Raw genomic sequence first — 27,874 nt, forward strand, 5'->3', positions numbered from 1 at the left:
GGCCCGTGGCTGGGAAGCGCTGGGGGTTATTTTTACCGAAAGCCATAGGTAACTCATCTGGCACGTCAAGGCAACAGACCCTCAGGAGGGTTGAGTGTGTGTGTGTCTGAGGGGGAGACATGGAGGTGGGTTACAAGAGGGTGTAGGCACAGGTTAAACTCACACACCTGGCCTTTTTATAGAAACCAAAATAAGGGACAGAACAGAGGGGCACTTTTGTGCTGAAGGGGGCTGTGAAATGCCATCAACTAGTCTACACTTTAGATACCCCTAGTATAGTTGTCAGGGGTTTGCTATGGCTGGCCAGGTCTCAATTCATACGTTATTAAGCACCTTTTTTTCAATTTTCGCCTAAAATGACATTCCCAAATCTAATTGCGTGTCGCTCAGGCCGTGAAGCAAGGATATGCAGATTCTTGGTACCATTTCAAAGGAAACACTTTGAAGTTTGTGGAAATGTGAAAGGAATGTGGGAGAATATAACACAATAGATCTGGTAAAAGATAATATAAAGAAAAAAACAACCATTCTTTTATATATTTTTTTGTACCATCATCTTTGAAATGCAAGAGAAAGGCCATAATGTATTATTCCAGCCCATGTGCAATTTAGATTTTGGCCACTAGATGGCAGCAGCGCCCCGCAATGTTTTAGACTGATCCAATGAACCATTGCATTGCTGTTCAAAAGTTTGACTCAAGACTGCCCAAATGTGCCTAATTTGTTTATAAATAACTTATCATGTTCAAAATTGTGCACTCTCCTCAAACAATAGCATGGTATTATTTCACTGTAATAGCTACTGTAAATTGCACAGTGCAGTTAGATTAACAAGAATGTAAGGTTTCTGACAATATCAGATATGTCTTGTTACTTACAACCGCTTGTTAATCGCATTAGCCTACGTTAGCTCAACCGTCCCATGGAAGGGACACCGATCCTGAAGAAGTTGACTGGCCTCAGATTGCGTTACCTCAACTTCCTGGATTGAAAATCTTTGATTAGAAGAGATCTGTGTACTGTCACAATATTAAAGCAAAGAAGGATGAGGGGCTCCAGACAATAACAACTTGGCATGCATCACTCTGAATAAGGCTAGTCTAAATACCAGGGTCTTATTCACTAGGCACGAAATGGAAGCAAACAGGCCAAAACTGGGAAGCAGGCTCTCTATGTGAACTTTTTTGTTCTGGTGCACTTAAATGATTAGGACCCTGGAGGGTAGCACAGGAAAGAGTGAGCCTAGCTTCCTGATAAAGACATCATAGCAGACACAGATGGACTCCAGGTTTCATACCACTGTGTGTTGCTACCAAGTGGAGTCCACATACTGTACTATATGCTATAGCCAGTAGTTCCAGGAAGTGAGTTCACAACTAATAATAACCAGTCTGGAGCCCCCTCCCTGAAAATAGGCTTAAAACATTTCGTAACTCTTGGGACCAACCAAAACATACACCGGAAAATGGAATTTAAAAGATCAGGAAAACTAATCTGATTGTTTGTAGAGCTAAGGACCCACTGAGAATATGTCAGCAAGTGACACCATTTCATGGGGTCTGTGTTTCCATGAAATATGTTTTTGGCTGAGTTTCTGCTCCTAGAACTAAATAGAATGGGCTGAGTCCAGCAATCCAAATAAACCGATCACTGTCAATGTCTCCTCCAAGGCACGTACTTCACTCAACCTCCCCATATGGACACCAAAGCCAGACCACCCGACACATGACATGGAACAACACACTAGTAGAAATGTTGGCACAACGCTGAGGAAATGTTACTAGATGGGGCCCAAATGCAGAACCGCCACTAGGGAGATCGATCTGGAGTGTCATCCAACCTGTGTTGCACATGGCGACCAAGAAAACTATGTGATGACAAGGGACGACATGAAGGAAAACCGTTCAGCGTGGTTTCTGTTTTCTCCATGGGTATTTATGGGTATTGTGTTTGTTACATGTGGCTTGGGAGGCGAGGGCCGACGCGGTTCTATTTATGGGAAAAGACCGAACTGCTTCCCAGAAACTGCTTCCCAGTTCTGCTCTCACAACTTATTCAAGACAGTAACGCCATTATGTCAACAAATGGGACAAATGATTGTCTTGCCGCTGTCATGCCACATAGATCAGAGCAATGACTAATGAAACTCATCCCCTCTGTCCTCCAAAATACATCAGTCATCAGTAACTCTTATGAATCCCTCTCGATTACTAGAGTCTATATTTAAAGATGCAGTCCAGGATCTTAAGCACAACAAATTCATAATGTATAGCATCAAATGGATTCGTAACATATCATACAAATTGCACCAAAAAAATGTATAATGTTTTTTGCAGGACGTAACATATATACAAAATGGATGATGTAGTACAGAATTTGATCGTGAGCGCCACTTTCAAAACTACTGGCTGAAATTATACAAAAGTTCGAGAGCGCATCTTTAACTCACTTGCAAATGGGCAGATATTCACTATGCCCAAATAGGGTTGTTATTTCATCTCCACTCACTCTGTCACTGCTCTGAAAACATTGGATAGGTGACATTCATCTGGTGAGAATCCATCAAGCCTTTCATCTGTTAGCTGTCATGAAGGAAAAGAGAGCGAGAGGAAAGGAGGCCATCCAAGAGTATTGGAAAGTGGCTGCTAAGGAGTTCCATAATGAATGTAAAAATACCTTGTAGCCAAAGGGAAGGTCAATGGGGGACTAAATGTAACACCCTTGTTTGAAGGCACCATTCTGTTCTCCACACACGCACGCACGCACGCACGCACGTACGCACGTCACACACACACACACACACACACACACACACACACACACACACACACACACACACACACACACACACACACACACACACACACACACACACACACACACACACACACACACACACACACTAGACACTAGACACTAGAGTTGGGAAGATATACCAAAAATGATTGACACCGACCATACCGATCACTTATCGCAGGCATTTTGCTGATATCGTTCATTATGATAAGTAGCCTATACTACAGAAATGTGAAGTTTGAAATGAAATAAGTTTGTTTAATGGGACAAATGATGGCTACAGCCATCAAACTAGTAGTAGTACTTTAAAGGATAATAAAATAAAACGGCAGTGCACATTGTTATAACTGTATAGTTCTATTTATCGGTATCGCATGAATTCAGGAAATATATCACAATATGGATTTTTTTTACATATCGCCCTGCTCTAAACGTGCAGAGATGTCGTTTCCAGGAATTATTAAGTACAGGGCAGTGGAAACAAGCCTCTAAAACAGGGTTCACCAACTGGCAGCCTGTGAGTGGTTTTTTGGGCCCCTCAAGTTTTCTGAGCAATTTTTTAAATTTTTTTTATCATCTTCATTGTTGGACATAAAATACTGTAAAAACCCCACGGAAATCAGCTCCAAGAGATTTTGGAAATCTGTTCCTAATATTCCCACGCACAGAGACACGTTATGGTACACAAATGTAATCAAGGTTTTAAATTATAATATTTTAGTCAAATATATCTGTGTGGGCTTCTTGTGATCAATTTGCAGCCTACAAATGATTTGTATTTATGTTCTGGCCCCCCAACCATTGGCGGTTAAATCTAACTGACGGTCCCTATTCTAATACAAATACATGATGTACTGCTGCACTCTCTCCAGTCTAACCACTGACCATCTCCCCTTGCAGTTCCTCTTCTTGGTGAGGCAGGGGGGAGCACCGAAAGAGGAAGTGGGGCAGTTTCTACTAGTAGAACTGCAGATGCTGAGATGGGGGATGGATGGGACTATTTTCAGCAGGCTCTGAGCCGCTTCAACTTCCTGACCCTGTTGTTTACATCTAAGGTAAAGTCAACTGGGAGACCAAAATGTCAGACGTCAATGAGATCTTTGTTCTGTGCATAAGAGTAGAGGCCTCTGTTTGTGTGTGTTTACGTGTGTGTGTGTGTTGTGTGGGGAGAGAGAGAGAGAGAGAGAGGTAAGCAATTTTCATGTGTCAAGAGGGCAGCACTCTGAAATGATTAGCGGGAAATTAGTGTAACTCTGTTAAAACCCTGGGTTTCTCAGAAAAACAACTAAAGGAACTTACGGGAATGATGTCGGGACTAACCAGGATCAAAACACAACACATATGGTTTCCCATTGAGTGGGGAAAACAGCAAAACAAAGAGAAAATGCAGTTATCTGCTAGCCTACTTCAAACACTATAACACATAGACCTGTGTGTAGCCTATAGGCTACGGTTGCAGTGCAGAGCGTGCATGTGCTTGCCTGACAGTGACACAATGCACATATGTGAACGTATATACACATGGTCACTCATTGATCTGGTGTGGGGCTGAGAGAATAAGCTGTGGCTGTGCAGAAGTCAGCAGAATCTCCCAGAGAAACACAGGGAGCGTAAACACAGCTGGCTGAATCAGGGGCTTTGGAGGGTGTCACATTTGAGGGAGAGGGGGAAATGGCAGAATGGTCACGGGGTAGATAGAGGTGGAAGGGGTGGTGTAAAAGAAACAGGAGTGGTATTAAGAGTTTGGGGAGAGAATCGAGTTTGAAAAAACTGGCTTATGTTGTGATCAGGAGTCACATGTTTATTTTGCAAGCTACAGGACACGTTTTACAAAAGTAGGTTTTAAAGGACCATAGAATTTAATTTGCTTCCTTTTTTCTTTTTTGCCTAGGAAAATCTGGTATCGTAGTGTCCCAATACTGGTACCATGCTACATGAATCCACTGCTGTTTAAGACATGCAAATACAGTTGAAGTCAGAAGTTTACATACACCTTAGCCAAATACATTTAAACTCAGTTTTTCACAATTCCTGACATTTAATCCTAGTAAAAATTCCCTGTCTTAGGTCAGTTAGGATCACCACTTTATTTTAAGAACGTGAAATGTCAGAATAATAGTAGAGAGAATGATTTATTTCAGCTTTTATTTCTTTCATCACATTCCCAGTGGGTCAGAAGTTTACATACACTCAATCAGTATTTGGTAGCATTGCCTTTAAATTGTTTAACTTGGGTCAAACGTTTTGGGTAGCCTTCCACAAGCTTCCCACAGTATTTTTTTTCTTTTTGGGGGGGGGGGGGGCATTCCTCCTGACAGAGCTGGTGTAACTGAGTCAGGTTTGTAGGCCTCCTTGCTCGCACATGCTTTTGCAAACCGTAGTCTGGCTTTATTATGCCGGTTTTGGAGCAGTGGCTTCTTCCTTGCTGAGTGGCCTTTCAGGTTATGTCGATATAGGACTCGTTTTACTGTGGATATAGATACTTTTGTACCCGTTTCCTCCAGCGTCTTCACAAGGTCCCTTTCTGTTGTCCTGGGATTGATTTGCACTTTTCGCACCAAAGTATGTTCATCTTTAGGAGACAGAATGCGTCTCCTTCCTGAGCGGTATGACGGCTGCGTGGTCCCATTGTGTTTATACTTGCATACTATTGTTTGTACAGATGAACGTGGTACCTTCAGGCATTTGGAAATTGCTCCCAAGGATGAACCAGACTTGTGGAGGTCTACAATTTTTTTCTGAAGTCTTGGGTGATTTCTTTTGATTTTCCTATGATGTCAGGCAAAGAGGCACTGAGTTTGAAGGTAGGCCTTGAAATACATCCACAAATACACCTCCAATTGACTCAAATGATGTCCATTATCCTATCAGAAGCTTCTAAAGCCATGACATCCTTTTCTGGAATTTTCCAAGCTGTTTAAAGGCACAGTCAACTTAGTGTATGTACACTTCTGACCCACTGGAATTGTGATACAGTGAATTATAAGTGAAATAATCTGTCTGTAAACAATTTTTGGAAAAATTACTTGTGTCATGCACAAAGTAGATGTCCTAACCGACTTGCCAAAACTATAGTTTGTTAACAAGAAATTTGTGGAGTGGTTGAAAAACGAGTTTTAATGACTTAACCTAAGTGTAAGTAAACTTCCGCCTTCAACTGTACATCTCTTACGTGTTTACAATAGGCAGTGTACAACATACTGGTGGCAAATGGCATCATACACTTAAATAGGACGCACACTCAGCGGCACTCATAGGCCTAGTCATATACACAAATAAACGTATCCCGTCAGCATAAAACTAGACATGTGCCTCCTACAACAGATGATGCCTGATAGCAACCTCAACAGCTGAGCCTCAAGGAATGTAGTTTACAGGCGGACCATTAATAGGTGAATAGCGCCCCCTGTCTTACAATACTGCCTGAACGAGTTGTAAAGGTCTGAGAGACACGTTTTTTAAACAACTAATAAGAGACAAATCAGATCCAGTCTGAACTCTGCGATGTAGTAGGGAGTTGTAGTTTCCAACAGGACAATATTCTAAATAGTTTAGCGCATAAAACGTGGTAATTAACTACAATGACGATATAACATTGTCTGGTCTGTGTTTCTGTCTGCTACGGAAGAAGCAGAATAATGCGCGATTGGGGATATATAGAGCAGCTGTTGCTTCGCGAGGTATCTCTACCTGAAAATACATGATCTATGTGGTTTATAGTTGGTATTCAGCAGTCATAAAAGTATGCCTTATTTACTTTGAATAACTACTAAATAATGATTGTCAGACAGCATATGCAGCAGTTCTATAGAGATGAGATGACTTGGAATGAAATAAGTCATCAAATAAAACAAATGTAATATACACAACTGAAATATTTGATTAAAGTAATGTGAATAATTATGGTTAATAAGTGATAAGCTGTAACGGGCAGTCAAAACTCACTACCATCATGGGACTTTTATTAATGGTTTGATTCTGTGTCACAGCATTCAACCCAAATAATCGAAAACCGTGATTTTAATAATTTAACCGAAACCGAAACGACCTCAAAAAGCACTAATCGCTCAGCACTAAGTGAGTCACAGGCCCTTAACATATCAAAATGTCGAAGAGAAGCCAAGTATTTCTTCCTTGCTTTTCAAGTGGGAGCAACAATCTGGAAATATGTCGACCTTGAACAACCAGAACAATATCATTAGCTAAGTTTTGTAACACAGTGGTTGCGGTTTGTTACTTGTGCGTGTAAAATGAAACATACCTATTTGCAACAACACTTTATTATGATTGACCAGCGACAAACATTGGGAGAAAAACATAACATGGAGCCAGATAGCTGCCACAATGTTGAACGTACGTATCATTAGAATCATAAGAAAACCCATAGGTAAATTGTTAGGATAGTTGTTAGGATAGTAAGAAAAGCCATGCAGTAACCGTTAAATTAGTTCTGTAAATGTTACAACTATGAAAATCAATTCTTACTTTACATCTCACTTTACTCGCTTACAGATCTTTTTTATATGTACAAACTTTCGTCAGGGATGCGGCCTCCACAAAGGACATGAACTGAACGTAGCTAGTCAATCAAGCAACTCTAGCCCAGACTTTAGAGTTGCTTTGCAATTTCCGGTTTAATTTCCTAAATAAAAGTTTAGAGCTTGTTGTAGAACGGCATTCGATAACGATGTTATACCAGTAGCTGGCGTAGTATAGGCTTGGCCTTCAGCAAATGACTTTTAAGACACAGAAGAGCCTAGTTTAGAATAACCTCCTGAGCTGCAAAATAGAAAGTTAATATGATTTAGGCCTATTCCCCAATCTAAATATGCCAAGCTATGATGTGTTATTTAATGGCCATATAATCTCATCATTTATTTATAGCCATGTGGGGCTACTGTAGTGATCATGTAATGCAGGTATTCCCAAACTGGAATGCCATCGGGGGTACGCCAAATAAAAATGTAATTCACATTTTAAAAACATTTATTTATTTATATTTCTTCTTCACATTTTCAAACAGTCCATTTCTTTTTTCCAACGGGGCTATACATTTGGGTGAGGTTTTTTTCTCGCTTGAGTAGCCTCGTTTCACTGCCAAAAATAAAATTAAACCATCTAGTGTTCAGCGAAATAACATCGTAATGTCAAATACAGTTAGCCCAATCACATTAACCGTTACTCTCTCGCGGGAATTCAACTAACAGTCCGTATGTAGCCAAACGTAGCTGCTGCTCATTCCTTTTGCTAGAAAATGTATAAATTGTTAAATAAAAGTAAGGCCCGACACATACCAGCTCTACTGGTAATACTGCTACTACCAGTAGTACTACACCTGCACCTGTCAACGACAGAAATTGTTCTGCTTCCACGAGCACATCCAATGCTAGCATCAGTAATTCTACATTTGTTGTCAGCCCAGCTAGCATGGACACTGACAGTTGTGAATCTGATGCAACAGATACCATTAATAAGAAGGTGCTAGAAGCATCTTATATGGTGAGCTACCGAGTGCCTAGGATAGGCAAGCCCCATACTATTGTGGAGGACTTAATTCTTCCTGCTGCCGCGGATATGGCTGGGACAATGCTGGGGGAAAAGGCCAAAATAACTATACAGACAATGACTTCATCAAACAACACTGTTTCTCGATGCATCAGTGACATGGCAGGAGATGTTTTGAAACAATTACTGCTTCGCATACAATCCAGTGAATTCTATAATTCTTATTAAAAACCAGGTGGTAAATTATTGCTTACCTTTTGCAAAGAGAATAGGGTATTTGGTTATTATAATAGAATCCCGGCACAACCTTGTGGAATGTTCTTAGTTCAGAAACATTAGGCTATGTAGAACAGAGTGTCACAGTAACAAAACAAAGAGCTATATCTATTCATGCCATTTCCATCTGCAACATTGAGTATGATGTAACCTCCTGAAAACAACCCAGATTGATGCAGATGACTATACTGAACAAAAATATAAAAACGCAACATGTATCAATTTCAAAGATTTTACAGAGTTAAAGTTCATAAGGAATTCAGTCAATGGAAATAAATTCATCAGGCCCTAATCTATGGATTTCACATGACTGGGAAAGGGCCCTGTGGAGCCAGGCACAGCCAATCAAAATGAGTTTTTCCTCCCAAAAAGGCTTTATTACAGACAGAAATATGCCTCCGCACCCCGTCATACGACCCCACAGGTGAAGAAGCCAGATGTACTCTTTCTTTCCTCCCTGAAATCAAGTCAACTTCATCTGCCAACATATAGGATTTAAGACGTTAAAGGCATTGTGAGAGAAATACTTTCCAAATTCAGGACTTCTGTCTAAATAAATGTCACACGTACAATGAAGACAGGTTGAGCTTTATTAACCATACTCATGAATGGTAAGTTGTTTGAAATGTTTCACGACAGATGTAAGACATTGCAACAAAATCAGTCACAATTATCAGAATTGTTCCCCTTGCAACAACATGTATGATTAAGGAATCAGTAGTTTAGTAGAGATGCAGAAATGGGGAATATTACAGACTGTGGATTTGTAAGTCAGACAAGGCACATTGGTGGGATGAATTCCTTTAAGAGCAGGAAGAACACACTTGTTTTAGGAATGGCATCGATGGGGCATCGATTTGGGCTTTTCACTTCACTCAAGGTCCTCAAATGAAACCAAAGAACAGAACACAGATCTTTTTTTAAAAGGCAATGGGGAGGATGTCATTCATTGTGTTAAAATATCTTGCCAATGTCAAGAGAAAAGGGGAAATCCTTTTGACTCCATAGACAAGTGGATGGGGGGGTACAGGTTTCAGAATAGCCTCCACAATCACATTGTGTTAGGTTACATGTACTGCTCTAAATGCAAACAGAACTGGAACCAGGATTGTATTCCTGCCATTTGACCACAACCATACACTGTTATCCTTTGAACCAACTAGGGGACTGAGGTGAGATGTTTCAAGCAACAAGAGTTTTACGTTACACTCTGAAACGTGTGTTACTTTTAGCACCAGCTGTTACCGTAGTTAAAGCACATGACATAATAGCATATGCAATAATCTCCCAATGGATTCAACTTCACACAGAACAGGAATGAATCCACTGACTCAATCCGTGGTTTCCCGAGTGGTGCAGCGGTCTAAGGCACAGAATCTCAGTGCTTGAGGAGTCACTAGACACCCTGGTTCCATTCCAGACTATCACACCTGGTCGTGATTGGGAGTCCCATAGGGCGGCGCACAATTGACCCAGCATCGTCCGGGTTTGACCGGTGTAGGCCTTCATTGTAAATAAGAATTTGTTCTTAACCGACTTGCTTAGTTAAATAAAATGTCAAATGTATTATTTTTTATATATGTAGCTTACTCCATTCCAAGTGTGACAAAATGACAGCTGGGTTGAATTGTAGCTAATATGACCACGGCTAATGAACAGTGGTACTGAGACCGCTCATTGAACAAGATCCAGGGGGGACATGATGCAATGTTGCAAAAGCCAGCAGTAAATCAGCTAAAATCTATGAGCTTCAGCCTAGGAAGTTTTTGCATTATATGATAAGAACAAAAAAGTCAGTCGCAATGAGATAATCAAAGCTTTAGGAGAGCCAAGTGGAAGAGATGTGATGCAGAGAGTTAGTAGTCTTTAAAGTAAACCAGAGATACTGGGGAAAGTAAGATCTAGCCACAAAATCTAAACCTAGTCATCTTTGTAATGTATCAATCTACTTCTTGAATGGTTTTTCCAAGGCTGTCAAGGTGCCAATAAAATCCCAAGTGATTTGTTATCAAAATCAGCAAAACCAGCTAAATATTTCCCTAAAATAGATAGATTTTTACTGAAACATGACCCCCATCCAAAACCAACAATTCCCATTCTATCCAAGGAAGATGCACACAAGACAAAATCCCCACTAACGCGATTTAGCTCTATGCTTCCTCATTCATTCCACTCCCAACCCACACAAAAACTAACAATTAAAAAAGACCAATCACTAAAGATAAAAAGCTAGAATATAAATTCACTCTTAAGTAACAAGGATCTTAAGCCATATAGCTTTCCAAGATTTTATATTACAATACGGATGTTCAAAAGTTTGCTACTTTTTTTGTATTTCTATTTACAAATTTCACAGTGATCTTGGTACATTCTGCTGAATAACCAATAACAGGGATTTCTGCCATACCAGCTACCCTTCCATTCCTCTTCCTATAAATAGACAATACCTTGACACAAAAACACAGGAAGATACAAGGATGCTCCCTGACGTCAAACACCGATTGCTGCAAACATTGACAGCTGCAACGCAGAGGGACAGTCTCTAAAATACAAAGGTTGCGTTGGTGTTAGCATTGGGTGGAGGGAGGTTCCACCATTGTTAGAGCCATCATAGGAAAGTGTGCAAGTACACTATTTTAAGAGAAGAATGGGAGACGCAACCAAAGGCGTGAAGGGGTCGGCGATGAAGGGAACAGGAGATGGCCGGTCGAGGGTTTAAGTGAAAAGATCACTCCTGTCTTTGGGGTATGCAGCCTTCCATCTCCAGCACCTCGGGCCAGCCCTCGTACTTGTTGGTGTCGGCGTTGTTCTTTATGTGCTGTAGAGGCAGAGACAGAGGTTTTGGATTAGACCCAATGGCAGCATCCCAAATGGCAGCCTATTCCCTATATAGTGCAAGTGTTTTGTGCACTTCAAAGGGAATAGGACGCTGTGTGTGTACCGGCACAGCGATCACAAAATGTCCCAACAACACATAAGGGAGGGTGGAAAGTCAATATTGAAGGAGTGCCTGGGACGACATGTTCCAGGGTCAGATGGAAATGTCAGTATTCTCAAAATTGTCTTCTCTGGTAAAACTCAGATAATGAAATCAATAGTTCAGAACTGTAAAGAACGAAAACTAAATCATGGAGCGGCTGTGTTTTACATATCTTAGAGACATTATTTAGTTTACAAACAAATGTCACGTTCGAGTGCATTCTCGCGTCAAATAGCCCTGTTGCAGGATAGTTATACGCTGATGTCGGGACCGTGACAAACTGAACAGTGAGTGATGACCATGAACACCAGGCTGATGACTATAGCTATGCTCAACAAGTAGATTATTATTCTGGCTTTATCTAGCTCCATTTGGGTTATTTCACCTCTAGGTAATCCATCGTCCGATGACATCTGTGACGTTGTAGACCAGGGGTGCTCAACTCTTACCCTACAAGGTCCGAAGCCTGCTGGTTCTGTTCTACCTGATAATTAACTGCACACACATACTGTCCTGAGTCTAAATCAGTCCCTGATTAGAGTGGCACAATGACAAAATGCAGTGGGACTGGCTTGGAGGTCCAGAGTTGAGTCTGAGGGTTGTAGACAATGACATCCAGGTGGAGTTTTACGTTGGATTGACTCCAATATCAAACACAGCCATTTCTGAAGCAGAACAGCACGCGCAACTCTATGACAGGGCTGGAAAATGAGTCTGTATCACGATAAATGGTGTGTTCTAGGTACTATATTTCTATAGACAAACTTCTCTCAGTTGTACTTCACCGAAGCCATGATATTTCAACGGGGAGGTGAAAAAGTCCCATGTGAACAGACCAGAAAGAAAAAATCTGAACAACCCAGGTTAAGGAGGATAAAGATTTAAAAGTGTGGAGGGGGGGGTTGAAGTTACCTGCTCAAAGGGACTCTTGGTCTTGATCCCTTTGCCTCCCACAAAGATCCAGTTGTCCCTGAAGCCTAATGTGCTGATGCTGGAACTGCCAAGTTCACCAATCATCTTCTTGGACTCGTCGTTCAGCCTGTGGACCGCAAAGCAGGGTCGTATTCATTTGTGCACACCGTTTATTGGACAAAACGTTTATTGGACAAGTTCAGGTAGTCCCTCCCCGTTTCGGTCCATTTGCTAGTGAATACACAGCTAGAATGTCATTAAGAGTCTGTAGACAAGACACTTAAAATGTCTCTACCTACCACTCTTTCCTTTTCTCTTAGTCACCATTGTTAAACATCAGTAATTGGTGACTACTCCTTTAATATCAGCAGTTAGGGTGAAATTCATTTACATTTCCCCGCAGTCAGTTAATGGGTGTATTTAAGTGATAGTCATTTGTCAACTCTACAAGTGTTCAATTAAGTCCCTGGAGGAACGAAACAGATTGATCAAGACACTGAACTGAAGTATTTGCCTAAGCTTAAAATGATCATCTAAGAGTTCATGGAGAAGTTAAATGCTGAACGTGCATCTTTCTTCAGTTAGGAACACTTACTTTGAGGCCGAATCGTCAAACGTGGCCATCATCACTACTGTTCCTTCTTCAATAGTCTTCAGGAATGTGATGAGCGTGTTGACATCTGCACACACAACAAATACACAGGTACAAGATTGGTTTACCTAGTCCGCCTGCCTAGTCAAGAGACACACCATGACCCGGAAACACGGGAAATCTAACTGAAACTAAGGCCTCACCTCCCGCCCACATGTCAAAGTAGCCTGTCTTGATGAGGTCCCCTGTCTTTCCTGTGGAGAACAAACAACTTGTTCACGACAAGCTAATGTACACTCACAAGCCAACTCCTATCATGAATAGTGAATTATAGTACATTCAACGACAATGGAAAGCACTGTTTACACCGAGTGTACAAAACATTAAGAACACCTCTTTCAATGACAGACTGACCAGGTGAAAGCTATGATCCCTTATTGATGTCACTATACTACTTCAATCAGTGTAGATGAACGGGAGAAGACAGGTCAAATAAGGATTTTTAAGCCTTGAGACATGGATTGTGTATGTTTGCCATTTAGGTGAATTGGAAAGAGAAAAATATTTAAATGCCTTTGAACGGGGTACGGTAGTAGGTGCCAGGTGCACCGATTTGTGTCAAGAACTGCAACCCTGCTGGGTTTGTCACACCAAGTTTCCGGTGTGACATCAAGCCAACTTGACAACGCTTTTGACACATTGTAGAGTCCATGCCCCTACAAATTGAGGCTGTTCTGAGGACAAAATGGGGTGCAACTCAATATTAGGAAGGTGTTCTTAATGTTTTGTCCGCTCAGTGTATACGAACAGCGGTATGGACGGGTTAGTATTGAAGTAGTTAAGCAAGGCAGGGACGGGCAACTACAGTCCAGAAGGGCCATGTTGTATGCAGGGTTTTGTTCCAGCCCAGCACTAAAAGCCATCTACACATTCTACACATCCTCGAAGGACTCGAGCTGCCAATCCCTGAACAAAGTAAATGTTTCACACAGCAGATGTCATTTTCAATTGTCATATTACTCACAGATGTAATCATGTAAAACAACCGATTTGACTACAAGGAGAAGTACTGTTTGTCTATGGTATGTAGCAGTGACAAGGCTGGTTTACCGTTAACCAGGGCGATGTTAATTCCTCTTCCCACGTTGTTCTTGACACCACTCATCAATCTGAAAGGACAAATTAAAGCATTATGTGATTGTGAGCCTGCATGTATTTTATGATTAGGTTAGTCCCAGCCTTGTCTTTGTTCCCGGTCATGTGGCTTTCTTCACCACTGTACTGAGACTTGTCACACCCGTATAGCGTCGACACAAAAATAAAAGACTTATTCCTAACCAGACTTGATTCCCTTGAAGCAATGCCTGAGGAATTGGATTTCAATAACACGGATGCAGAATGCCACAAGAATCAATCAACAGTTAATTAAATAGAGGGTTAACAGTCAACAGTTAATTAAATAGAGGGTTAACAGTCGACAGTTAATTAAATAGAGGATTAACAGTCGACAGGCTGCTTCAGGCATGTTTAAATCGAATCGCCACCTCAGTTACGATATAGTTCATACCGGTCTACGCTAGTCTGTCTAGGAATCTATAAAATAAGAATAGAAATGCATCCTGTAGAACAGACATGGATAATTGTGTTGTAGATTATCCTATTGTGTCAGCCTTGCACTCTAGATATCTACCTGACAATAGATGTTTACATTGTAGTCATTTAGCAGATGCTCTTATGCATTGCGACTTACAGTTAGTGCATTCGTCTTAAGATAGCTAGGTGAGACAACCACATAACAGTCATAGTAAGTGCTGGAAATTCTTTCTAAATAAAAAGTAGTTATCAGTAAAGTCAGTGCTAGTAGGAAAAGTCAAGTGCAAGGTTCTTTTTTTGTGCGGGGGGGATAAAACATGTCTTATTTAAAATAGTTGTTTCTAATTAGGCCCCTGCATATAGGTTGAGAGGGATGTGGGTTGTACTGTTAATATAGGTTGAGAGGGATGTGGGTTGTACTGTTAATATAGGTTGAGAGGGATGTGGGTTGTACTGTTAATATAGGTTGAGAGGGATGTGGGTTGTACTGTTAATATAGGTTGAGAGGGATGTGGGTTGTACTGTTAATATAGGTTGAGAGGGATGTGGGTTGTACTGTTAATATAGGTTGAGAGGGATGTGGGTTGTACTGTTAATATAGGTTGAGAGGGATGTGGGTTGTACTGTTAATATAGGTTGAGAGGGATGTGGGTTGTACTGTTAATATAGGTTGAGAGGGATGTGGGTTGTACTGTTAATATAGGTTGAGAGGGATGTGGGTTGTACTGTTAATATAGGTCTATCATGTCTCTTACATGTTGTCCTCCAGGCAGATTTTGGGACCCACAACACTGGCTGCTCCGCTGGCCATCTTAAAGGAGAAGTGTCCCTCAGGACATGGCTTGGAGAGGCCACACTTGTAGCGGTGCAGTCTGGTAGCTGTGAATGGAATTCCAAACGGAGTATACAATACCAACACACTTTACCACCCCCCCATCAAACACACACCCAATATCAGCAAACACATACATACCTAGGCCCTGCAAACAGTCTACTATTACACACACACCTTGAATCTCTCTCACACGCACATATCTAGGCCCTGCAAACAGTCTACTATTACACACACAGCTTGAATCTCTCTCACCGGGGGCACAATATAACTCACACACCTGCAGAACAAACCAGACTATTTACAAAGAACTCAACAGCTAAAGAACCAAAACATTCACAATAAAGGCCAGGTGGTAACTACACAACACACAGATTAACTACTGAGCTCCTAACACTTAAGCCTACATGGTAAGGTGTTTCCATGGTTTGTTAAGAGAAGATCAGCCCTGAAATAAGAAATGTAACTTGATTGATTGAGGGAATCAGGAATTAGGTTAAAGTGATGTAACAGGAGAAGTTATTGAAGTATACTTACGGCCTTCCTCTACAGGCATAGACCCTGTTGTGGAGGGACAGAAACAGACAAGTTAGACTCGAGTTTCAGATGTCTTTATGACATTAGCCCGTGAGCTCACGAGTTCCTTATTTAAGAAAGTTAAAACATTGAGCTTTGTACAAAATCTGGCTATCTGGCTTTAGCCTGGCTTAAAACATAGCAAGCTAGCCAGGCCTTTTAGCATCCCACATCTCCATGTGAAATCAGATGTATCTTTTTTTTTTTTTTTTAAATATGCCCTAGCAAATCCTCTTCTACTTGCCGGTGCAACCTAAAACATTATCCCAGTTTGATATCCTTGGCTAAAGCAGGTTCTTCTATAAACTAAATATTTTGAGGGGGTGGATTCTTGTTGTTTGGTTTACTGTTTGTACAGTCACAGAGATTATATTTGGTTACAAATACAAAATAGGCAACTTTGATGAATAACCTGTAGATCAGAACAAGGAACAACACTGTCCCCACGGCTGCAGAAGGAATGATACCGACCGTCTCAATTTCCAGGTAGTACAAAAGTACGCCCGAATGCCAGAAAGTATTACAAGGAGCCGCCCCTTTTGTGACGAAAAACATTGTCCTACGCACCTTCCGTTTCCGTAGTGTGTGAATTTTCGCTCTGGATAAGAGCGTCTGCTAAATGACTTAAATGTAAATGTAAATGTGAATTTAGCTTTAGCCAGAGACTAAGGGGTGTCGTATGCAGACACAACAAAGGTTTTTCTGAAGGCCTAAATTTTGAATCCCTGGTGAAGATTATTAATCCTATCTATTGAGAGATGTATTCAAAATAATAGCCTTTGAAACTAAGTGATTCCTCTTTGGAATTCCATGCAAGATCAGGCAATAGATTGATATGCACAGTTACAACACTGGAAAACACCAAACCAAACTCACCAAACACATTCGCCAAACTGAAGTCCATATTAATTTCCAGCAGCTGGAAGGCAAGGAAAACTGCCAGGAAAAAGACCGAAACCAATGCAGCCAACTTCAAGATGCCTGAAGGAAAATAGACAGACCAAAGAAAGAGAACGAATAGAGATCAATAGATGGAGCGAGAGAGGAGAGAGAAACCTATTTAAACACCATGTATAATATGTGTGATGCCAGATAAGGTCTCTGACGCTAACAGAGAAATTCATTTTCTTGGTGACCTGAACATTGACTGGATATCTAGTTGTCCTCTCAAGAGGAAGCTTCTTACTGTGACTAATGCCTGTAACATGACCCAGGTTATCACTCAACCAACTAGAGTGTAAATCAAGTGTTGGACCTGTGACATCCACTTGTGTTAATCAGATCTTCACCACTGCTGCAGAGCTTTGCTCCAAAGCAATGTCAGTTCCCATTGGCAATAGTGACCATAACATTGTAGCAATAGCAAGAAAAGCCAAAGGTACCAAAGGCAGGGTCTAAAGTTATTTATAACAGGTCATACAAAATGTTCTCAGGACTCTTGTTTAAGATGAAAAACATTTGTTGGCCTGATGTGTATAAGTAGGAGAAACCAGATACAGCACTCGGAGTATTTGTAAAATTATTCTTGCCAATTGTTGACAAGCGTGCACCTGTTAAGAAACTGAGAACTGTTAGAGCCCCCTGGGTCGATGAACTGAAAAATGATATGGTTCAAAGAAATGATGAAGAAAAAGGTGACAAACAAGTCAGGCTGCTCAGCTGATTGGTCGACATACTATCAATTGAGACATTTTGTGACTCAATTTAAAAAAACTATTATAATATTACTAAAACAAGAAATTACATTAAAAAAAGAATGGGAAAATACTTTGGATCACCTTAAGTTATATTATGGACAGAAAACCCAATTAAATCTACATCGTTCATTGATGATGGGCCATTTATAGCAAAACCTTCTGATATAGCCAATTCATTTCAATGACTATTTCACCGGTAAAGAGGACAAACAGTCAGTTAAAACACTGAACCATCATATGTGTATTGAAGATCGAATAATGAAAGAGCAGGAATGCCGTTTTGAATTTGGTCAAGTTAGTGTGGAATAGGTGGAAAAACAGTTACCATCCATCAATGATAAGCCACCCAGTATAGAACACCTAGAAGGGAAACTACTGAGAATGGTAAGACTGTATTGCCATGTCTTTAAACCAGGATTGTGTCCACAGGTGTGGAAGAAAGCTAAAGTAATTCCACCTCCTAAAAATAGTAAAGCACCCTTTGCTGACTCTAACATCCACCCAGCCAGTGTGCTGCCTGTTTTTAGTAAACTGATGGAGAACTGCGTTTGAGCAAATGCAATGCTGTTTTATAAAGAACAAGTTAACTACATATAGGGAAAGGCACTCAACTGGCTAAAATAAATTGATTACGTGATAGTTGGAGCTGTATTGTTAAGTTTCAGTGAAGCCTTATGTTATTGATCATCATTTGTTATTGAAAAAAACTCACTTGGAATGGCTTTACGTCACCTGCCATCACACGGTTGGAGAGTTACTTATCCAATAGAACCCAGAGTGTTCTTCAATGGAATCTTCTTTATCATCAGATATCTACAATGAGGTATCCCTCAGGGCAGTTTCCTTGGGCCGTCACTCTTCTCTATTTTAACAAATGATTTTCCACTTGTCTTACAAGAAATTAGAATGACCATGTATGCTGATTGCACACATCACCATCTACAGCCAATGAGCTCACAGAGACTCTTAGCAAGGACTTACAGTCAGTGTCAGAATGGGAAATGACAATCTGGTGTTAAATTCATCTGAAACCAAAAAGCATTGTATTTGATTCAAAGCATTCTCTTAGACCTACACTGGAGATGTGCATAAAGGTTGTGAACATTTGTAGTGAAATCCTGCACGGAGCCTTCACCGTGGGCTGCCCCTTTAAGAGCACAGCAGCAGTCAGGAGGGAGATAATAAAGACAGCTCTTCCGGCTCTTCCGGCTCTGTATGGAGGCTCTCGGTCGGCGCGGCAGTTTTAACAGTGTGTTTAACTCTTTGCAGAAGTCTTGTTTATTTTCAGCGTGATTAGTTTGTAAAGTGTTGAAGTTGATCGCCGGTGTTAACGCTCTAGGTCGTGTTTGGAATCTTTGGGGACCGCTCCTGTCATTGATCGAATGGATTAGTAGCAACAGTGTTGAAGCTTTGACAAACAAACCATCAGGTGTATCAGACTGACAGACTGTGCGTTTGAACAAAGCCTGAAGTCAACAGCTAAACCCCCCTCACTAATTTTCCCTCTATGGCTCCAGCAAACTTATTTTTCCCCCCACTGCGCTCCCTTTGATGTTCAGTGTCGCTGGACTATTATTGCCCTGCCGGATGTATTTGGGTTGATATATTAGTTAATTGTTTTTATTTCACCTTTATTTAACCAGGTAAGCTAGTTGAGAACAAGTTCTCATTTACAACTGCGACCTGGCCAAGATAAAGCAAAGCAGTGCGACACAAAGAACAACACAGAGTTACACATGGAAAAAACAAGCGTACAGTCAATAACACAATAGAAAAAAAACAGTCTATATACAGTGTGTCATGACGTTGGCCTCTTTTGGTACAGGGAGGACAGTTGACCCCTCCCTTTTTCACCACCACCCAACCTACCTTCCCCCCAACCCAGGCCCTGTGTGAAAGGGTTGTAAAAACCCTAAGAGGAGAATCTCCTACCACATGTTTCATAGAGAGACAAAGGAAATTCTTCCAACTCATAGAATTGGAGAACCGAGCGACATGTGTGTTCTGGAGAAGGTATGGAAGATTGGTGAAGAATCCAGCTACGAACTGATCCGCTTGGTACAATTTTGTGATACTCAGAAGAGACAATATAGCCATATTACCATAAAACTGTTTATATAATAGCCTCAGCTTGAGACTTGCATCATAATGGGTGTATGGAATGTATTAATAAGGATAAAGCTTTTGTAAGACATTGAGATGCTATGTACTGATGTAATGTGATAGAATTGTATTTCTGTAACCAAGTCTAACTCAGTCATAGGCACGCCCCCAGGGACCCATACAGGACCAGGCGTCATTTGACAAGCCTGTTCAAGGGTCACTATAAAACCCTCCCTGATTTACATTTCTTTAGATCAGGCCTCCACTCCATGGCCAATAGGTTTTACCATCCAATTCCTCTACTGAAAGTGAACCATACCACGTGGTTAACTTTTAGACTATTGATACCGACAGAATAAGAACAAGTCTTTGATATTAATTATTAGTCTGCAGCTAAGTAAATTATATCATCGAACACGAAGACCAACGAAACATCCATTCTATGACGACATTAATGAATGTCGCTCTGAAAGATCCATTCTAACCGAGAGAGAGAGAGAGAACGCGAACAAAAAACTCCCAACAGAACCGAACTCTCCAACAAGAATCAGAACGACACACTGAGCGTAAATATATATTGATTGCAATTGTTCCCGAATGAGTGAGCCTTCAATTGTTAATATTAATGAACTCTGTGTACCTTCTCAGCTGACCGTTTATGACCCATTGTCTAACAGACCAGCCATGCCTGTTAGCCATTAGCGCACATTACTATATCAATCCTTTGTGACGATAATTACTGTTTGTATGTTTTCTGTTAATTACTTAGTGTAGTAAATAAATGATTTTAAGACAATTGATGTATGGATGATTTTAGTAAAGACTGGGTTCGTGCAGATACAACAATTTACGACTTTTGGAATGAGACTGGACTCGAGGTAAAATACACCATTTAAACCAGAAGATAATCGGCCTATAGTATAATAGAATATAATATTATAGTACAGGAAAGTTATATTAGGAAAATTATAGCTTTGTAATCTGAATATTCTCCTTGGTGCCCCGATCTCCTAGTTAATTACAATTAAACGATTAATCAGTTTAATCGCGTGATAGTAATTACAGGGAGCTAATTTATAAACATGTCTTCAGTTTAATGGTACCCCCAAAGACACGACAAGTGTGTGCAAATGGCATGAGGTAGGCAATAAATAGGCCATAGTAGCGAAGTAATTACAATTTAGCAGATTAACACTGGAGTGATAAATGAGCAGATGATGATGTGCAAGTACAGATATTGGTGTGCAAAAGGGCAGAAAAGTAAATAAAAACAATATGGGGATGAGGTAGGTAGATTGGGTGGGCTGTTTACAGATGGACTATGTACAGCTGTAGCGATCGGTTAGCTGCTCAGATAGCTGATGTTTAAAGTTAGTGAGGGAAATACAAGTCTCCTGCTTCAGCGATTTTTGCAATTCGTTCCAGTCACTAACAGCAGAGAACTGGAAGGAAAGGCGGCCATAGCAGGTGTTGGCTTTGGGGATGACCAGTGAGATATACCTGCTGGAGCGCGTGCTACGGGTGGGTGTTGTTATCGTGACCAGTGAGCTGAGATAAGGCGGAGCTTTACCTAGCATAGACTATTAGATGACCTGGAGCCAGTTGGTCTGGCGACGAATATGTAGCGAGGGCCAGCCGATTAGAGCATACAGGTCGCAGTGGTGGGTGGTATAAGGGGCTTTGGTTACAAAATGGATGGCACTGTGATAGACTGCATCCAATTTGCCGAGTAGAGTATTGGAAGCTACTTTGTAGATGACAATCGCCGAAGTCAAGGATCGGTAGGATAGTCAGTTTTACTAGGGTAAGTTTGGCTGGGTGAGTGAAGGAGGCTTTGTTGCGAAATAGAAAGCCGATTCTAGATTTGATTTTGGATTGGAGATGTTTAATATGAGTCTGGAAGGAGAGTTTACAGTCTAGCCAGACACCTAGGTATTTGTAGTTGTCCACATATTCTAAGTCAGAACTGTCCAGGGTAGTGTTGCTAGTCGGGCGTGCGGGTGCGGGCAGCGAACGGTTGAAAAGCATGCATTTGGTTTTGCTAGCGTTTAAGAGCAGTTGGAGGCCACGGAAGGAGTGTTGTATGGCATTAGTTAACACAGGTTAGTTAACACAGTGTCCAAAGGGCCAGACGTATACAGAATGGTGAGGTTAAAGTGAGGTTGCGTGAGAGTTTATTGTTTATTAACAACCCCCCCCCCCCCCTCTTATCTTTTCTCTCCACTGGCTATCTGGCACACAGGCTACAATAGTCTAGGCAGTCTCCTGCTGTGTGCCTGTCTGGTAGTGCTACTCCATCCTACTCTCTTCTTTCGGCAGGGTTAATACCTGCCTGGCGCCAGGACAAAATCTGTATCCCTCTCTAACAATACCGCTACACATTGAGGAAGCTGAACTCCTAGGAGTATCATTGGATGGTCAGTTATCATTGTCAAGTCATATACAAAGTTGTTGTGAAGCTGGTGAGCGGTACAGTATGTATGTTGTGGTAAGATCAACTGTACCAGGCTTTGATCTTGTCCCATTTTGATTACTGTCCGGTAATATGGTCAGGAGCAGCAAAGAAAGACCTAGCAAAGCTGCAGCTGGCTGAAAACAAACACCTTGCCTTTAACTGCACACACAACTAACAACATGATAGTCTTTCATGGTTGAGGAGAAACTGACTACTTCTAGTCTAAGAAAAATGTTTTTTTTTGAAAATGCCTAAACATTTGCATACACTTCAAACATACATACATACATACCTCAGACACACCACTATGGGTTTCTTCACGGTACACAAACCAAAAACAGATTTAATGTGTCGCTAAGTTATGTATAGAAACATGTCATCGTGGAATGCTCTGCCAGAGGTTACTTAAGTTTACATTTAAAAACATATTGTATCACAGCACCTCTCCTCTTTCTGAACATCTCATTTAACTGTATTGTACATAAGAACGTATATATGAAGTGTGTAAATAGTATTTGCTGTCTATTGGAATCGATTGGAGTCTTTCTTTCATAAACACACCTCTTATTTCTATATTAATGTAATATCTTATGTTGTTCTTGTCTATTACCGTTCTGTATTTTGTCATGTATTTGTACATGTTGTGTGGACCCCAGGAAGAGTAGCTGCTACATGAGCAGCAGCTAATGGGGTTCCTAATAAACTAAAGTAGGCTATAGGCATAGCTATGTTGTACTGTGATTAAGAATATGGTTTGTTGACAGAATAGCCAAGATGAACAATTGTCACACTGACCCAAGTAAATGTGATAAAAGTTATGCTAATTGCAGAGAATACAGGTACCTATTATAGCAAAACCTACCTCCAGCTCTCATGTTGGTCCCAAGAATCTGCAGTCAGTACAAGACAATGAATGCCCCTGTTGAAAGACAAACATGTCAGTATTCTCCAGTGTGGAGAGACATTCAGAGGGAGTGACTGTGGTTCGACAGTAAGGTTGACTAGCTAGTTAACTTTGGCTGGTTGGGTATGATCATGTCACACTCCTACTTGGACATTAGCCTTCCCTCCTGGGTTTAAAACATGACTCACTCACTTTGGCATCTAACTGAGAACAAGGAAGACTGGTAGGTCATAATGGGATGGCTGAATAAATATTGCCAGGAATACATCCACAGCTAGAGGGGTATCCTACGAAGAGGCAATTTTGGTCAACCAGTCATACGAATGCGTCTCACCTTACAGCCAGGTAAATGTCTTCAGAACTAAACATGCTCCAGGGAAGGCTAACTCCCTGCTAACTCCACTTACCCTGAACGAAATGACTGAGCCATGAGTTGAGGACCAATGAAATTAGATTTCCTTCCTCTTGCAAAGATTGCATCATCTTCCCGTTAATTTGAGGAAGACGACTGAAAATATTTGATTAAATTAAATGTTTTTTTGGTGTTAAAAATAGTAATGTAGTAATGACAATGTATTTTAAACTTCCCGCAATGTAACACTTGTATGACTTAATCAAAATAAATATTGATAGGAGTGGGGACAAAAGCGTGCTTGTGCATTAATCAGCACACCAAAGACGGCATTAACGATGAGTAATAAAAGCCTATTTCACACCACAGCCTGCTGAATGTGCAAGATAACTTTTCTTTTTTGATTTCAGCAGAAATTAAAACGTTACACTGTGAAGCTAACTGAAACTAAGGATCCTGGGACTGAACGCCTCCCTCTGCAACTGGAACCTGGACTTCCTGACGGGCCGCCCCCCAAGTGGTGAGGGTAGGCAACAACACATCCGCCACGCTGATCTTCAACACTGGGGCCCCTTAGGGGTGCGTGCTTAGTGCCCTCCCGTACTCCCTGTTCAACCACAACTGCATAGCCGCGCACAACTCCAACTCCATCATTAAGTTTGCTGATGACACAATGGTGGTATGCCTGATCACCCACGACGATGAGAAAGCATTTAGGGAGGTCAGAAACCAGGCAAATTAGTTGAGATTAAAGTGGGAAACTGAAGTGTTTAATATACAGCGTGAATAATTTATGACAGTGTCTGAAATATATAGCGGGGCTTTCGAGACAGAGCTAATTGGAGGAGTTTGTTTTTGAGCAATTTTAAGAGGCTTGTTCTGACAATGTCAATGGGTAGAGTATTAGGACATTCATAAACATCTTCGAGAGGACTTGATCAAGAATACCTGGTATTTGTGAAAATATGTAACCGTTGTCTAAAGTGTCATAATGTTGGGTCCAATAGAGCCAAAGTAATAAACAATAAGCAATGTTGAGTGACTGATGGAAGCTGATTAACACACTATGCAGGCGTGTTAAGGTCAGGAGAGCAGACAATGCGAGAAATCCCATTAGCGGGCTCTGAGGTACCGTGTGAATTCCATCTTTTTGACTCTGTGCTAATAGCAGCATGCGTGGTTGGGTTATATACAACCTGTCATGTATTAATCTATACTGAGGCTTTTACATTGGGAAGGGAATGAGAGGTAATGACAGTAAAATGAAGCAGAGATAAAACCTACCTAAGTGATTTCTGTCACGATCACCCTCTCTGCTCCCACCTGTCCTGACATCGCCTCTCAAAGTCTTAGTGTCTGTGATTGCTGTGCATTGGGAATCTGATGCTTGGATCAAGGTTGTATTCCATGGATTAGCATCCTTCAGCCTGTTTCGTTTCCAGTCACACATCACACCCCACAGGGCTTTGGGCTGGAGATTACTGCAAGGGAATGTTGTCGCCCACTTGTCTGGCATGTTGCACATTTTGTATCTCCCTTATCTGACACAGGTGAAGTTGTCTCTTTACAAGTATTAGACAGATTCTACTGCAGGTCAATGACCACAGAAAACCTTCATACATCAATGATTCTTAAACCGCAATTCCCACAACCCACTGTGAGGAAGCTAGACGGGTTGCAAGTGTGTCCTGGATTGTTCCTGGCCGTAAGAAAATGAGTCAAGCTACAGTTCAAAAGGTGCGGTTCAGAGACAACTTGACCCTGCTGAAAAACTGCCAAGTAATGTGAACAGGGTAGTATGGTTATAGGTATTCCCTTTAACAATAGCACATTTTCCCTAGACCTATTCCTATGTGTTATATGTCCATCTACCTCAGTTATTGTTACTAATTGTGTCTGATTGCTGTGTATTTATTATTACTTTTGTGTATAATTGTGTCTTTAGTATTACTTTTCTGTTATTTCTCATTTCTTTCTCCCTGCATTGTTGGGAAGGACCGTAAGTAAGCATTTCACTGTTAGTCTCTCAGGGCACGTGTCGAAATCATTACATTAAGGTCACTAATTAGTAAAGAACTCCCCTCACCTGGTTGCCTAGGCCTTAACTGAAAGGAAAAACCCACAGACACATTCAGGGCAGCTGAATGAAAACGTCCTAGTAAGTACAATTAGTTAGCCAGCAGATCCGACTGCTCAGCTGCACTACGGTTGGAGCCGGAGCGAGATATGGTTCGGAAAACATACCTCAATACAGGGATGGGAAATGGCTTGTAGTCCAAATTGTCATACCAAGAAGACTGAATGACTGCTATGTTGTCCTCATGTGAGTTAGCAGGACAGCAGCCATTTTGGAACAATTCGGATTGAGGTTGCTAGCTACGCTTTCCAAACCTTATCTCATGCTGGCTCCTGTCTTAATCTACACCGGAAGTTTATACATTTCACTTTTAATCTACATAGGAAGCCTGTCCGACCCTGGTGCAGTTTAAACAATCGGGTCAGATCGGTTGGCTACACAATTAGTTGTGTGTTAAGTGTTTGGCTAACAGTAGTCGGCTAACTGTGCAAACTTGACACAGCAATTTTTCCGAATAGATTAACGTCCCCAAATACGTAACGTTAAAGTATGGTTAGATTTAGCCATAACTAGCTAGTTATAGCGATTCACAATTTAGTTAGATTCCGTTAACAGTAGCTAGCTAGCCAACCCTAGTCAAAATAGTTAGATAAACCTGATTGCCCCAGCAGCAAGTCCATTTAATTGGCATGAGCTAAAAAAAAAAAAAAACAGCGAACGTTAACAAGATAGCTGGCAACTTTACCTGAGAAACTCCACGGTTACAAGCCTTGCCTATACGATGACAGACTCTTCTTCCTTGTTTCAGAAAATCGCTATATACTCTTGTGGTACTTCAATAATCTACTAAACATGAAGAACGACCAAACATGATTCTTCACCGCCACCTACTGTACTGGAGTGTGAGGCCGTTCTCTTCATCTTGAAATCATGGCGGTCCGCAAACACACGTTTAAGGTGCATACTGCTACGTACTGTCCTGAAGTTTACGATGAATCACGGTCTACCTAGAAAATACAAAATCAAAAAATCAATACCTGCTAAAACCCGTCCCAAGCACCCGAATCCATTCAACTTTATCTATAACCTGCTGAAACAATCCACCATTAGAATTATTCAGCATGTCAACAACATTGAAATAAGGGAACGCTATCTGTGCTTTTCTAGGCAAAACCTCAAACCTCAGCAGCACTGATACACTTTCACTTCTTTGACCCTCTTTCCTACTGAGCAAACTTTTGGCCTCAATCACTCTGCCTCCCTTCACATTTTCTTTAATATCAACTATGGACATGGATATTGGGGCCCTAGTGATGATTCCCCTCAACCTAGCATAAGCCCCAGGGATATGGCTTTTAAGCTTCATCCCATTAAGCTTTTCCATTTGCAGAATCTTCCCTTTCTGAGCCTGGCTACCACAAAACATTAGCAATTTACCTTTCCAATGAACTGGGATAGGTGAAGTCAAACTATCTCTTTCTCCAAGGCATTGGTTAGTCGGATAGGGTGTAAATGAGGCCCTGTGGTCTCATCAAACACCATCACCACTTTCCACTCTGACACATTATGACTCTTGCTTCCAACCTTGGGCTTCTTTATGCTTTCTTTCCTAGACGCTCCACTGCTTTCTGTATCATGATCTCTCTTCTTCCTGTGTCTCCACTACAGACCATTTAAGTCCTTGACCCTCATTCTCCCACTCTATATAATCAGAACTGACACCCATATTGTTCTCATTCCAGTACAGCTGTTGGCATTCCAACCTTTTCTCAATTTCCTCCTTTTCATCCACGCTACTCACTGTCATTTACATCCTGAACACGGCCATCTGTTCCTCTTATCTAGCTCTGTGTTCCCACCTACTGCTCTGCAGTGCGAGTTCTATAACCGCGGGAAGCCCCTGATAAATCGAAATAAAAAGTAATAATAGTATATTTTTATTTTACAAAATTTGTGAACTAGGCCTTTATTACTCCTGCATGAGCAGAGAAAAATACTCCTCAGTTAAAGTCCCGCAATTAGAGCAACGAAGCTAATATTTGTGTTGTAATCTGTTGGTGTCACTGAATAGGCTGACACCCAATTTCATGGACCCAAGATCCATAGGTAAGGCTGTACATTGCAATATGAATATCCAATACATACAATAGGCTGAATAGTGAGGGGATTTCCGACATTTAAAGCTCTGTAATAAGAGCTAAGACGCTAGTATTTGTGTAAACTC

The 27,874-nt window shown here is 41.1% G+C and overlaps 1 protein-coding gene across 3 annotated transcripts; it reads right to left on the reverse strand.

Moving 5' to 3' along the window:
• Nucleotides 1-9,153: 9,153 nt before the first annotated feature.
• On the reverse strand, nucleotides 9,154-26,546 carry LOC106576502 (protein FAM3C). Of its 3 annotated transcripts, none has more exons than XM_014153716.3 (10): nucleotides 26,396-26,546; nucleotides 23,180-23,236; nucleotides 16,939-17,043; nucleotides 16,024-16,047; nucleotides 15,410-15,533; nucleotides 14,172-14,230; nucleotides 13,265-13,315; nucleotides 13,065-13,149; nucleotides 12,470-12,596; nucleotides 9,154-11,395 (listed from the first exon to the last, which is right to left on the reverse strand). In XM_014153716.3, exons 2-10 carry the CDS (start codon nucleotides 23,190-23,192, stop codon nucleotides 11,306-11,308), a joined length of 678 nt encoding a protein of 225 aa, XP_014009191.2. In that variant the 5' UTR covers nucleotides 23,193-23,236; nucleotides 26,396-26,546; the 3' UTR covers nucleotides 9,154-11,305. The 3 variants fall into 3 exon arrangements, with proteins under 3 accessions (XP_014009191.2, XP_014009192.2, XP_014009193.2); XM_014153717.3 differs by lacking the exon at nucleotides 26,396-26,546 and adding an exon at nucleotides 25,818-26,011; XM_014153718.3 differs by lacking the exon at nucleotides 26,396-26,546 and adding an exon at nucleotides 24,858-25,030.
• Nucleotides 26,547-27,874: the final 1,328 nt, after the last annotated feature.

The sequence above is a fragment of the Salmo salar genome, chromosome 17 (genome assembly GCF_965601325.2).
Source record: "Salmo salar chromosome 17, fSalSal1, whole genome shotgun sequence".
NCBI lineage: Eukaryota > Metazoa > Chordata > Actinopteri > Salmoniformes > Salmonidae > Salmo > Salmo salar.

Excerpts from the sequence above, each read along its gene's own strand:
- LOC106576502 (XM_014153716.3), bottom strand. Across the intron at positions 16,048-16,938 it reads CAGTTTGGCGAATGTGTTTG|GGTCTATGCCTGTAGAGGAA; the intron begins GTGAGTTTGGTT and ends CCTCCACAACAG. Across the intron at positions 15,534-16,023 it reads TATGCCTGTAGAGGAAGGCC|CTACCAGACTGCACCGCTAC; the intron begins GTAAGTATACTT and ends TTCCATTCACAG.